General features: G+C 46.4%; 1 protein-coding gene across 2 annotated transcripts in view; it reads right to left on the bottom strand.

The window, feature by feature from the left end:
- LOC115207335 (rho GTPase-activating protein 15) overlaps positions 1 to 15,000 on the bottom strand; it is a 34,337-nt gene that overhangs the window by 12,183 nt on the left and 7,154 nt on the right. For both annotated transcript variants that reach the window (XM_029774342.1, XM_029774344.1), the window contains exons 7-15: positions 10,049 to 10,138; positions 6,995 to 7,054; positions 6,493 to 6,651; positions 4,817 to 4,921; positions 3,590 to 3,651; positions 3,209 to 3,296; positions 2,928 to 3,023; positions 2,194 to 2,292; positions 1,978 to 2,095 (exon numbers count right to left, since the gene is read on the bottom strand). In XM_029774342.1, coding sequence (XP_029630202.1) covers positions 1,978 to 2,095; positions 2,194 to 2,292; positions 2,928 to 3,023; positions 3,209 to 3,296; positions 3,590 to 3,651; positions 4,817 to 4,921; positions 6,493 to 6,651; positions 6,995 to 7,054; positions 10,049 to 10,138 — 877 coding nt within the window. The remainder of the gene's footprint in view (positions 1 to 1,977; positions 2,096 to 2,193; positions 2,293 to 2,927; positions 3,024 to 3,208; positions 3,297 to 3,589; positions 3,652 to 4,816; positions 4,922 to 6,492; positions 6,652 to 6,994; positions 7,055 to 10,048; positions 10,139 to 15,000) is intronic.

Genomic DNA, 15,000 nt, shown 5'->3' with positions numbered 1-15,000 from the left:
GGATGGAGAGACTCACGTAACGGATGGATGGAGAGACTCATGTAACGGATGGATGGAGAGACTCATATGACGGATGGATGGAGAGACTCACGTAACGGATGGATGGAGAGACACGTAACGGATGGATGGAGAGACTCACATGACGGATGGATGGAGAGACTCACGTAACGGATGGATGGATGGAGAGACTCACGTAACGGATGGATGGAGAGACACGTAACAGATGGATGGAGAGACACGTAACGGATGGATGGAGAGACTCACGTAACGGATGGATGGATGGAGAGACACGTAATGGATGGATGGATGGAGAGACACGTAATGGATGGATGGAGAGACTCACGTAACGGATGGATGGAGAGACACGTAACGGATGGATGGAGAGACACGTAACGGATGGATGGAGAGACTCACATGACGGATGGATGGAGAGACTCACGTAACGGATGGATGGAGAGACTCACGTAACGGATGGATGGAGAGACTCACGTAACGGATGGATGGAGAGACTCACGTAATGGATGGATGGAGAGACTCACGTAACGGATGGATGGAGAGACACGTAACGGATGGATGGAGAGACTCACATGACGGATGGATGGAGAGACTCACATGACGGATGGATGGAGAGACTCACATGACGGACGGATGGAGAGACTCACATGACGGATGGATGGATGGAGAGACTCACATGACGGATGGATGGAGAGACTCACGTAACGGATGGATGGATGGAGAGACTCACGTAACGGATGGATGGAGAGACACGTAACGGATGGATGGAGAGACTCACTTAACGGATGGATGGAGAGACACGTAACGGACGGATGGAGAGACTCACGTAACGGATGGATGGAGAGACTCACGTAACGGATGGATGGAGAGACACGTAACGGATGGATGGAGAGACTCACGTAACGGATGGATGGAGAGACTCACGTAACGGATGGATGGAGAGACTCACATGACGGATGGATGGATGGAGAGACACGTAACGGATGGATGGAGAGACTCACGTGACGGATGGATGGAGAGACTCACATGACGGATGGATGGAGAGACTCACGTAACGGATGGATGGAGAGACACGTAACGGATGGATGGAGAGACTCACGTAACGGATGGATGGAGAGACTCACGTGACGGATGGATGGAGAGACACGTAACGGATGGATGGAGAGACACGTAACGGATGGATGGAGAGACTCACATGACGGATGGATGGAGAGACACGTAACGGATGGATGGAGAGACTCACATGACGGATGGATGGATGGAGAGACACGTAACGGATGGATGGAGAGACTCACATGACGGATGGATGGAGAGACTCACATGACGGATGGATGGAGAGACACGTAACGGATGGATGGATGGAGAGACTCACATGACGGATGGATGGAGAGACTCACATGACGGATGGATGGAGAGACACGTAACGGATGGATGGAGAGACACGTAACGGATGGATGGAGAGACACGTAACGGATGGATGGAGAGACTCACGTAACGGATGGATGGAGAGACACGTAACGGATGGATGAGAGACACGTAACGGATGGATGGATGGAGAGACTCACGTAACGGATGGATGGAGAGACTCACGTAACGGATGGATGGAGAGACTCACGTAACGGATGGATGGATGGAGAGACTCACGTAACGGATGGATGGATGGAGAGACTCACGTAACGGATGGATGGATGGAGAGACACGTAACGGATGGATGGAGAGACTCACGTAACGGATGGATGGAGAGACTCACGTAACGGATGGATGGATGGAGAGACTCACGTAACGGATGGATGGATGGAGAGACTCACGTAACGGATGGATGGATGGAGAGACACGTAACGGATGGATGGAGAAACTCACATAACGGATGGATGGAGAGACACACGTAACGGATGGATGGAGAGACTCACGTAACGGATGGATGGATGGAGAGACACGTGACGGATGGATGGAGAGACTCACATGATGCTTTATATCCTCCTCGACTGTCCTCTTCGTCTCCACTGTGGTCCAACATCTCCACACTGCCTGCCCTCCTCAGAGAGTACAGCAGGACATTGTCCAGGGGATTCTCCCGGTCCTATAGAAGAGAAGACAATTTCAACTTGTACCAGACAACCATTTGATGAAAGCCCTGATGAAAGCCCTGATGAGTTGGTGTCAGTGTGTGAGACTCACCAGTCTATCGATGACACTGTGGATGGTGTTGAACCACTCTCTGATCAGTGAGTCTGTCTCTGACTGCAGTAGGAACTCATTCCCTGTCACCGTCCTCAGCTACCACACAAACAGACAAAAGTACTGTGGGTTAGTCCCAAATCACAGACTACTTCACCAGCTACTGTACTCCTTCTTACTACTAATTCTTCAGTCACTTCGGGCTCCCGAGTGGCACAGCGGTCTAAGGCACAGCATCTCAGTGCAAGAGGCATCACTACATTCCCTGGTTTGAATCCAGGCTGTATCACATCCGGCCGTGATTGGGAGTCCCATAGGGCGGCACACAATTGGACCAGCGTCGTCCAGGTTTGGCCTGGGTAGGCCGTCATAGAAAATAAGTATTTGTTCTTTACTGACTTGCCTAGTTAAATAAAGGATAAATAAAATAATAATACAATTTGGGAAATTAATTCAAATAATAATTCTGGAAATATAAAATACGCATTGAATTTTAAGGCATGTATTGAATAGACTGAGTTGACATTGAATTGTCTGGAACCCTGGTGCTCATAGAGTCCTGTTACAACACATAGCCTACAGTCAGATACTGAACTTCCTCTCAAGAGGACGTGAGAATGTTTTTTCACAGAAAAACCACTAGAGCAGTTCTTTCTCTCTCAGTGAGACTAAAATGTACACATTTAACTTCCCTAAAATAAAGATTCTTCCCTCCCTCCTGGTGTGTGTCTGACCTTGAAGACGTTCTTCTTGCTGGACAGGTCATTGGTCCACTGCACCACAGCTCCTCTCAGGTCTACACTGCTCTCCGGATGACTGTTGCCTGGTTTCTGGAGACCAATAAGAAAGCAGTCTTGAGACGTTTAAAATAATAATAATAATAATAATAATAATAATGTATTTAAACTCCATCTATGATAGTTAAACTCTATCTTACCCAGCTGGAGGGGGTCTAATAATAATAATAATGTATTTAAACTCCATCTATGATAGTCCTTGAGTTTAACTATCTTACCCAGCTGGAGGGGGTCTGGGATTTGGGATCCTTGAAGAACACCAGGCTGTTCCCGACCAGAACCACCCACGATGGATTCCAGTTCTTCCTAAAACACACACACACACACACACACACACACACACACACACACACACACACACACACAGACACACACAGACACACACACGCACGCACACACACACGCACACACGCAGACACGCAGACACGCAGACACGCAGACACACAGGCACACACGCACACACGCACACACACACACACACACACACACACACACACACACACACACACACACAGGGTGACGTTTACAGTTCCCCCACACCTATACAGTAGATACAGGGTATAGAAGATGATATCTCCTTCATATCACGGACAGTCTACCTCAGTTTCCGGCCTCCCTCTGCTATCTTGGTCTTGTTCAGCAGACCTGCTTTTTCCAGCTCCTGAGGATGGAAGCGGTAGGGGAGATTAACTGTTGGTATACAGGGCTAATTCACTGGCTGCTCTGTCTGATGAGCCACGTTGGTGCCACACAGTAAGTTAAACATTTACAGCAACAACCTAGGGATTGAGTTGTAAATGTCACTAGAACCATGGATGGACAGTGGGACAGGGGTTACAGACGGGAGACAGCAGAGACAGAGGGACAGATGAGAGACAGCGGAGACAGAGGGACAGATGGGAGACAGCGGAGACAGACAGAGGGACAGACGGGAGACAGCGGAGACAGAAGGACAGATGGGAGACAGCGGAGACAGAGGGACAGATGGGAGACAGCGGAGACAGAGGGACAGATGGGAGACAGCGGAGACAGAGGGACAGATGGGAGACAGCGGAGACAGAGGGACAGATGGGAGACAGCGGAGACAGAGGGACAGATGGGAGACAGCGGAGACAGAGGGACAGATGGGAGACAGCGGAGACAGAAGGACAGATGGGAGACAGCGGAGACAGAGGGACAGATGGGAGACAGCGGAGACAGACAGAGGGACAGATGGGAGACAGCAGAGACAGAGGGACAGATGGGAGACAACAGAGACAGAGGGACAGATGGGAGACAGCGGAGACAGAAGGACAGATGGGAGACAGCGGAGACAGAGGGACAGATGGGAGACAGCGGAGACAGAGGGACAGATGGGAGACAGCGGAGACAGAGGGACAGATGGGAGACAGCGGAGACAGAGGGACAGATGGGAGACAGCAGAGACAGAGGGACAGAAGGGAGATAGTGGAGACAGAGGGACAGATGGGAGACAGCGGAGACAGAGGGACAGATGAAAGACAGCGGAGACAGAGGGACAGATGGGAGACAGCGGAGACAGACAGAGGGACAGATGGGAGACAGCAGAGACAGAGGGACAGATGGGAGACAACAGAGACAGAGGGACAGATGGGAGACAGCGGAGACAGAAGGACAGATGGGAGACAGCGGAGACAGAGGGACAGATGGGAGACAGCGGAGACAGAGGGACAGATGGGAGACAGCGGAGACAGAGGGACAGATGGGAGACAGAGGAGACAGAGGGACAGATAAAAGACAGCGGAGACAGAGGGACAGATAGGAGACAGCGGAGACAGAGGGACAGATGGGAGACAGTGGAGACTCACCGGTGTGGAGCTGTCATTGCTGTCGGGAGAGGTGGCTGGAGAAGGAGACTCCACCACCACAACACTGGTCCCAGGGTAGGAACAGTCTCTGCACTGCTGGCCCAGCTACGAACAACACATGTATGTTAGGTCTGGACAAATATCACGTGGATAGATTCACATGGATAGATTCTCATGGATAGATTCTCATGGATAGATTCTCATGGATAGATTCTCGTGGATAGATTCTCGTGGATAGATTCTCGTGGATAGATTCTCGTGGACATAGAATTATATGATTCCCAGCAGCAGTAATTCCTGGTTTTTGATTTTTGTCATTGATTATTTGGACAAATCAGGATTGGACAAAAGTGGTGCTTAAACTGGTGCTGTGATTTTTAAGCCTGTATGGATGATAAACGGTTTGACCTTGTTCGTTTTTTTCAATTGCATGCGTGGGTCCAAACTGAAGTCACATTGTCAAAACTCTTCACACAGTCACCGAAACAGAAGTGTACGTGGACCAAACTGTGAATCATTTTTCATTGCTTTCACACAAAATGCATTCAATGACCACATTCTCCGAAATCCATGAACTCTTTTCTCATTCATACTCCACCACCTGCACAACTCTAGATTTGCAACACGTTTTCAAATGTTAACACACTGTTTCCAAAACTGTTAAAAACACACTCAAAACAGAACGATGGCAAATGTCATGCATTTCTGCAGTTACCAGATTGAAACATATAGAAAATCTCAGCAGAATATTTAATCATTCCAAACACAGCCGATTGTAATTTCAGCTGTTAGCCTACCCAAGTGTCCTGTTTTAAGTCTCGTTACCAAACAGACAAAAGAGGACGGCTTTGGAATGATTTTGTCTGGAAACATGGATCAAGGAAGACAGGTTGGTGGGGAAAGAAGAGTGTCAGGGAGAGGGAGAATGCATGGAGGACAAAGGCGAGGAAGACCAAGAGCGGTGGTCTCTGATGAGACAAGGACCACAATTATTGACCATGTTGTAAACCATGTTGTAAACCATGTTGTAAACCATGTTGTACACCATGTTGTAATCCATGTTGTAAACCATGTTGTAAACCCTGTTGTAAACCATGTTGTAAACCATGTTGTAAACCATGGTCTCTCTCTGAGAGAGGCCGGTTGAAGGGTGCAACCAAATCTGCAGCGTTCAACAGTTGCATCAATAGTGCGAATATTCCGGCAAAACAACAGGTGAGATGTGCATCCTTCAGTGACAATTGAACTACATATTACAGTACAATACAGCATGTTCACATTTTTACATGTACTGACATTTTGAAATATATTGATTGTTTTGTGTTTTTCAGTAGGATCCAAAGGTTGGAGGGAGAGGCAGAACATTATCAGATGCACAGCCACAAAGTCAAAATTGACTCTATCGTAAACATTCATGAAAACAAAAATGTATTTTTTGGGCCATGATAAAGATGTGAATTTAGCGTAATCGAGTGGTTTTGCCTAGAGTTTCTGTTTGTGAGGGAGGAGACGTCACTTCATTCTAACATCATCCCCCCCCCCAGAAGTAAAACAGGAATTTACTAACTTTCACAAGAGAATTTTACTTCTGGGTAACCGGACAACAATAGGTCTGTGTCATTCTGCTAACATGTGTTCCAGTATTTGTGTGCGTGTGTGTGTGTGTGTGTGTGTACCTTGCCATTCTTGGGGAGTATTATGGTTCGTGAGTGGCTTAGCTGCTCTGTCCCATGATGCAGTAGGGCAGAGTGACGTCGCTGGACAACCCCCTGAGACTCTCCTGTTCTGAAAGCTGCGGTGCTGATGGTGTTGGAGGAAACTGCTCTCTGCATGCTCTACAAGGCAGGAAGCACAGAGAGGGGTGGCAAGTCAGCTGCTCTGTGTGTGTCAGTGGAGGCTTCTGAGGGGAGGACAGCTCATAATAATGGGTGGAATGGAGTGAATGGGATGGATTGGATGAAAAAAACATTTTTTATACATTCCATTAGCTCCATTTCAGCCATTATTAAAGGATATTATTATTAGAGGATTGCTTCTGATAGCACCATTGGAGAAATTTGTTTATGTAGATATTATTGTTCTGTTGTATTGTTAAACTTGTAGTTCCTTGTTTTGTTTCAAGGAAGTTACTTCCCCTGAACACATTCCATTCATCTCTACATTCCATTCAAATGTCACCTGACCCAGCTCCCGGTCACTGTCAGCAATCTGCCCACCGTACAGGAAGTCCGAAGAGAGCTGGAACATAGATAAAAACAAGAGGAAGAATACTTTATTTCCTTACAGTCCACAGTACATTTTGTCTTTTGCTTCACTACAAAGGCAAATTACAGCAAACACTGGCCTAGAATGACTAACACATTACGCAACACTAAAAAGCATGAATAGATTTTCTTTCCAAACATGTCAGTTAATATTAGTATTCATTAGGATCCACATTAGCTGATCCCCATAGTGAAAAGCACAGATAGCTTTATCACAGCTGAAATCTATAACTTCAAGTGTATATTGTTGGAACAAACTGGGACACATAGACGTACTGTACAGTCAGTCATACTAGTCTGTTATCTATAAAATGTGAAGACGCAAACACTAACGTGAGACTACACTCAGAGAAAAAAGGGTTCCAAAGGGGTTCTTCGGTTGTCCCCATAGGAGAACCCTTGTTTGGTTCCAGGTAGAACCCTCTTTTGCTTCCAGCTAGAACCCTTTTGGGTTCCATGTTGAATCCCCTGTGGAAAGGGTTCTACATGGAAGCAAAAAGGGTTCTACTTGGAACCAAAAAGTGTTCTTCAAAGGGTTGTTCGAGATTTATGTTATTCTTTAATAACAGACCCCAAAGCAAATCAAGGGGAAGAAAATAGGTTTATTTGAAGAGGACAAATCATACAGGGAGTTACATTTTACATATTTAGCAGACACTCTTATCCAGAGCGACTTACAGTACTGAATACATACATTTCATTTCATGCATTTTTTATTTTTGTACTGCCCCCCGTGGGAATCGAACCCACAACCCTGGCGTTGCACACACCATGCTGGCATTGCAAACACCATGCTCTACCAACTGAGCCACAGGGAAGACTGTTAGATGATCATTCTCCCCTTCAGTGATTCTCTCCTGTGATTCTCTCCAGTCATTCTCTCCACAGAACAAAGGGACAGCATGTCGTTTTATAACCCAGCTCTAGCCTGTCGTTGACCAAATAGAATTCCTTGCAATAAAACTAGCCAATGGCCAAATAACAAGTATCCTATTTCAGAAGACATATTCCTCCCATGTCTCTGAACCATTAATCAATAATTCCCTATTACAGAAAAAAAACACTATTTCCATTGATCGTTAGTTCTCTATTGACTTATCGTCCTTTTAACTTCTCGTCCTCTGTCTCTGCGTTGTGTATTTATCTTCGACATATTCTTACAGGGAAACTCTATGGGAACAGCCCAAAAAACATTTTAGGTTCTAGATAGCACCTTTTTCTACAAGAGTGTTTTAAGCTAACTGAGAAATATACAGTAGCCAGTTCTGTCTTACACTCATTCTCACACACACCCACACACACCCACACACACACAAGAAAAAAGACTGAACTTACAGCCACACTGTTCATCAGTAGCCTCTATACCACCCGTATCAGAGTCCAGATCAAAACAAAGCAAAAATGTAAAACGGATGTTTCCTTGGTAGTCAATAGGAGAGTCAGTCCGCTGTAGTGCACCTTCCTGACACACACACACCTTTTCATCTGAGGAACCACAACCCCAAATCCACTTCTGTCTCTCCTTCCCTCTCGCTCTCTCACAGCATAAACTTCCTCTTTCTATATGGAACCTAACGCTAACATTATCAGCATGTACCATCACTCTCACTATGCACAACCAGGAAGCCATGTGAAGGAAGCCATGTGAAGGAAGCCTAGAATGAGAGGTGGCATACCAAATGGCACTATAAGCTCTGGTCAAAAGTAGTGTACTATATAGGGAATAGGGTCTAAAGTAGTGCACTATATAGGGAATAGGGTCTAAAGTAGTGCACTATGTAGGGAATAGGGTCTAAAGTAGTGCACTATGTAGGGAATAGGGTCCAAAGTAGTGCACTATATAGGAAATAGGGTCTAAAGTAGTGCACTATGTAGGGAACAGGGTCTAAAGTAATTCACTATATAGGGAATAGGGTCTAAAGTAGTGCACTATATAGGGAACAGGGAGCTGTTTGGGACGTACTAAGAGATATTATCATATCAACAATATAACACTACTAACAGTAACAACAAGGACAACAGTATTATTATCTACAGAGACTTATTTTATAACACTACTGACAGTAACAAGGACAACAGTATTATTATCTACAGAGACTTATTTTATAACACTACTGACAGTAACAAGGACAACAGTATTATTATCTACAGAGGCTTATTTTATAACACTACTGACAGTAAAAAGGACAACAGTATTATTATCTACAGAGACGTATTTTAATTCCTTGACTGCTCTTATCTTTGTAGTTACCATGGTGACACTAGCACTATAGGTCAGTCGGGGTGGAAGTTGAATGAAGCCCAGACACAATCTGTACTTTACAACACTATGTGGTTATTCCTGTAAATACTCTGTAACAACTGTTGTAATTGCTCATTGTTACACTGTACAGTTCCTATTCGCCTGGCACAATGTAGAATGGACAGGCATAAGCGGTATGGATTTAGTTCCAGCTTGCCCTCTGATAAAGTTGGTAGAATTTTAACTATCTAACACTATCAGATCTCCACAAGCACTGACGTGTCGGGGCTTGTTTCTGGGCAGTGCCAAAGTGTTACCGTGACAACTTGTGAAGTCTTGGTGTCCATAAAGCTCTGGTTCAGTGTCTGGGTAACTTTCCCTGTCTACGTTAGAATCAACACGCATTAACTTTTTTTAAATTATTATTTCGTTTTATTTTACCTTTATTTAATTAGGCAAGTCAGTTAAGAACAAATTCTTATTTACAATGACGGCCTAGGAACAGGAGAGATTAAGAGCAGTCCACAGACTGTTTACGAAGTAAGGAAGCAAATATCTGAATAGATTATTTTATGTGTAGGCTACGTCTCACCTGTTTTATTAGTTTATGGCCACGAGGTTGACAACATTAGAGACACAATCACATTACAACACTTCATTAAGTCCTTCATTAAGTCCCCCCCCCCCCCCCCTTGTGGGGGGAAAAAAGGCTGTAGGTGGACCTACCCTGTTCGTCTTGCCATCCTCTGTGCCTGGGATTGGGAGAGACAGGTGGTTTGCGTCCCTTGGGATTGTCTGTGGTTGCATCGGACTAGCCTATAGCACGGAAGAGAGTATAGGTGTTAGTTTGAAAGCACATCTGTTCTACTATTTCTCATTGCTGGCGACATTCAAGAAAAGTGTTGATAAAAAGACTCTACTGTCCCCAAAAATAGTTGAACTGTTGAACTTAACATAGGACCCTGTGACCTGTAAATTAACATAGGACCCTGTGACCTGTAAATTAACATAGGCCCCTGTGACCTGTAACTTAACATAGGCCCCTGTGACCTGTAAATTAACATAGGACCCTGTGACCTGTAAATTAACATAGGCCCCTGTGACCTGTAACTTAACATAGGCCCCTGTGACCTGTAAATTAACATAGGCCCCTGTGATCTGTAAATTAACATAGGCCCCTGTGATCTGTAAATTAACATAGGCCCCTGTGACCTGTAAATTAACATAGGCCCCTGTGACCTGTAAATTAACATAGGACCCTGTGACCTGTAACTTAACATAGGCCCCTGTGACCTGTAACTTAACATAGGCCCCTGTGACCTGTAACTTAACATAGGCCCCTGTGACCTGTAAATTAACATAGGCCCCTGTGATCTGTAAATTAACATAGGCCCTGTGACCTGTAACTTAACATAGGCCCCTGTGACCTGTAAATTAACATAGGCCCCTGTGACCTGTAAATTAACATAGGCCCCTGTGACCTGTAACTTAACATAGGCCCCTGTGACCTGTAAATTAACATAGGACCCTGTGATCTGTAAATTAACATAGGCCCCTGTGACCTGTAACTTAACATAGGCCCCTGTGACCTGTAAATTAACATAGGCCCCTGTGATCTGTAAATTAACATAGGCCCCTGTGACCTGTAACTTAACATAGGCCCCTGTGACCTGTAAATTAACATAGGACCCTGTGACCTGTAACTTAACATAGGCCCCTGTGACCTGTAAATTAACATAGGCCCCTGTGACCTGTAACTTAACATAGGCCCCTGTGACCTGTAAATTAACATAGGCCCCTGTGATCTGTAAATTAACATAGGCCCCTGTGACCTGTAAATTAACATAGGCCCCTGTGATCTGTAAATTAACATAGGCCCCTCCCTGTGACCTGTAACTTAACATAGGCCCCTGTGACCTGTAAATTAACATAGGACCCTGTGACCTGTAACTTAACATAGGCCCCTGTGACCTGTAAATTAACATAGGCCCCTGTGACCTGTAACTTAACATAGGCCCCTGTGACCTGTAACTTAACATAGGCCCCTGTGACCTGTAAATTAACATAGGCCCCTGTGACCTGTAACTTAACATAGGCCCCTGTGACCTGTAAATTAACATAGGCCCCTGTGACCTGTAAATTAACATAGGCCCCTGTGACCTGTAAATTAACATAGGCCCCTGTGACCTGTAAATTAACATAGGCCCCTGTGACCTGTAAATTAACATAGGCCCCTGTGACCTGTAAATTAACATAGGCCCCTGTGATCTCTATATCCCTGTTACAGTGGCTTGTGAAAGTATTCACCCCCCTTGGCATTGTTCGTATTTTGTTGCCTTACAATCTGGAATTAAAACAGATTTTTTGGGGGGGTGTTTGTATCATTTGATTTACACAACATGCCTACCACTTTGAAGACGCAAAATATTTTGGGGGGTGAAACAAACAAGAAATAATACAAAAAAACAGAATAGTTATGTACCCCCCCCCACAAAGTCAATACTTTGTAGAGCCATCTTTTGCAGCAATTACATTACTGCGAGTCTCTTGGGGTATGTCTCTATGAGCTTGGCACATCTAGCCACTGGGATCTTTGCCCATTCTTCAAGGCAAAACTGCTTCAGCTCCTTCAAGTTCTATGGGTTCTACTGGTGTACAGCAATCTTTAAATCATACCACAGATTCTCAATGGGATTGAGATCTGGGCTTTGACTAGGCCATTCCAAGACAGTTAAATGTTTCCCCTTAAACCATGCTAGTGTTGCTTTAGCAGTATGCTTAGGGTCATTGTCCTGCTGGAAGGTGAACCTCCGTCCCAGTCTCAAATCTCTGGAAGACTGAATGTCATAACCGTCGTAAGGATAGGACCAAGGCGCAGCGGGTAAAGTGCTCATACTTAATTTTTTTGATGAAAACACTTAAACAAAATAAACAAACAATGAAAAACAGTTCCATCAGGCATCCAGGCTATACAGAAAATAACCACCCACAAAACACCAGTGAAACAACATCAACTAAATATGGCCTCCAATTACAGACAACTACAACCAGCTGCCTCTAATTGGAGGTCATGCCCAAAAACCAACATAGAAATAGAAAACTAGAATGTAACCATAGATATAGAAAACATAGAACAAAACTCAAAAACACCAAAACACACAAAACAAACACCCCCTGCCACGCCCTGACCATACTATAATGACAAATAACCCCTTTTACTGGTCAGGACGTGACAGTACCCCCCCCCCCGCCCCCCCCCAAAGGTGCATACCCTGAATGCACCTCAAACAAAACCCCACAAAAACAACCCCAAACCTAAAGGGAGGGAAGGGAGGGTGGCCACCGTCAACGACGGCTTCTGTGCTACACCCCCCCTTCGCCAATCCTCCAGCTACGGAGGTGGCTCTGGCTCTGGGCCTAGCCCCCGTTCTAACCTGCCAACCCCCGCTGAAGGCTCTGGGTTGCAGACCACCGCTGAAGGCTCTGGGTTGCAGACCACCACTCTAGGTTCCGGACTGTAGGCCGTCTCAGCAGGTTCCGGACTGTAAACTGTCGCCGGACGCTCTGGACGGGGAACTGTCGCCGGAAGCTCTGGCTGGGGAAATGTCGCCGGAAGCTCTGGACGGGGAACTGTCGCCAGAAGCTCTGGACGGGGAACTGTCGCCAGAAGCTCTGGACGGGGAACTGTCGCCGGAAGCTCTGGACGGGGAACTGTCACCGTAAGCTCTGGACGGGGAACTGTCGGCGGAAGCTCTGGACGGGAAATGCGCACTGGAGGGAGAGTGCGAGGAGCAGGAATCGGTCTCACCGGACTGGGGAGACGCACTAAGGGCCGAGTGCTCACAGCAGGCACTGGCTGTACCGGGTTATGGATGCGCACTGGAGGGAGAGTGCGAGGAGCAGGAATCGGTCTCACCGGACTGGGGAGACGCACTAAGGGCCGAGTGCTCACAGCAGGCACTGGCTGTACCGGGTTATGGATGCGCACTGGAGGGAGAGTGCGAGGAGCAGGAATCGGTCTCACCGGACTGGGGAGACGCACTAAAGGCAGAGTGCTCACAGCAGGCCCCGGCTGTACCGGGTTATGAATGCGCACTGGAGGCCTGATGCGTGGGGCTGGCATAGGAGGTGCTAGACTAGTAACACGCACCTCAGGGCGAGTGCGAGGAGCAGGAACAGGACGTACTGGGCTATGGAGGTGCACCGGAGATCTGGCACACACCGTCCTGGCTGGATGGTCACTGTAGCCCAGCACGGGCTGAGCGCTGGCACAGGGTGAACTGGGATGTGCTGGGGAATGAGGGCTGCCGTGAGTAGAGCAGGCGCAAGGTAAACTGGGCCGAGGAGACAGTACGGGAAAAAATAAAATGTATGAAATTAAAATGAAATGAAATGTATGCATTCACTACTGTAAGTCGCTCTGGATAAGAGCGTCTGCTAAATGACTAAAATGTAAATGTGACGCACTGGAGACCAGATCCGTTATGCCGGCGCACTTCTTCCTGGCTGCCGGCCAACTCTCGCCCTGCAATGCTGAGGAGCCCGTACCGACCGCACCGGGCTGTAGCTGCGCCCTGGTGACACAGTACGTATCTCCGCATAACAAGGTGCTTGCTTGATCCGTCGCTCCCCATAATAAGCACGGGGAGTTGGCTCAGGTCTCCACCCTGACTCTGCCAAACTCCCAGTTTTTTAGGGGGATGCCTCTCGGCCTCATGTAGCTCCCTTAATTTAATCTCCCAGAAACGTCGTTCCGCCTCCCAAGTCCATCCTTTTCCTCGGTGCTCCAATCCCCGCTGCTTGGTCGTTGTTTGGTGGGTGGTTCTGTCATAAGTGTCGATGAAGGGGAACCAAAACGCAGCGGGTAAAGTGCTCATACTTAATTTATTTGATGAAAACACTTAAACAAAATACAGTTCCATAAGGCATCCAGGCTATACAGAAAATAACCACCCATAAAACACCAGTGAAACAACATCAACTAAATATGGCCTCCAATTAGAGACAACTACAACCAGCTACCTCTAATTGGAGGTCATGCCCAAAAACCAACATAGAAATAGAAAACTAGAATTGAACCATAGATATAGAAAACATAGAACAAAACTCAAAAACACCAAAACACACAAAACAAACACCCCCTGCCACGCCCTGACCATACTATAATGACAAATAACCCCTTTTACTGGTCAGGACGTGACACTGAAACAGGTTTCCCTCAAGAATTTCCCTGTATTTAACTCCATCCATCAATCCTTCAATTCTGACCAGTTTCCCAGTCCCTGCCGATGAAAAACATTCCCACAGAATGATGCTGCCACCACCATACTTCACTGTGGGGATGTTGTTCTCGGGGTGATGAGAGATGTTGGGTTTGCGCCAGACATAGCATTTTCCTTGATGGCCAAAAAGCTCAATTTTAGTCTCATCTGACTAGAGTACCTTCTTCCATATGTTTGGGGAGTCTCCCACATGCCTTTTGGCAAACACCAAACGTGTTTGCTTATTTTTTTCTTTGAGCAATGGCTTTTTTATGGCCACTCTTCCGTAAAGCTCAGCTCTGTGGAGTGTACAGCTTAAAGTGGTCCTATGGACAGATACTCCAATCTCCGCTGTGGAGCTTTGCAGCTCCTTCAGGGTTATCTTTAGTCTCTTTGTTGCCTCTCTGATTAATGCCC

The sequence above is a fragment of the Salmo trutta genome, chromosome 14, assembly GCF_901001165.1.
Source record: "Salmo trutta chromosome 14, fSalTru1.1, whole genome shotgun sequence".
In the NCBI taxonomy this organism is placed as follows: Eukaryota; Metazoa; Chordata; class Actinopteri; order Salmoniformes; family Salmonidae; genus Salmo; species Salmo trutta.
The sequence above is the reverse complement of the archived record's forward strand: the minus strand, read 5'-3'. Positions and strand labels throughout refer to the sequence as shown.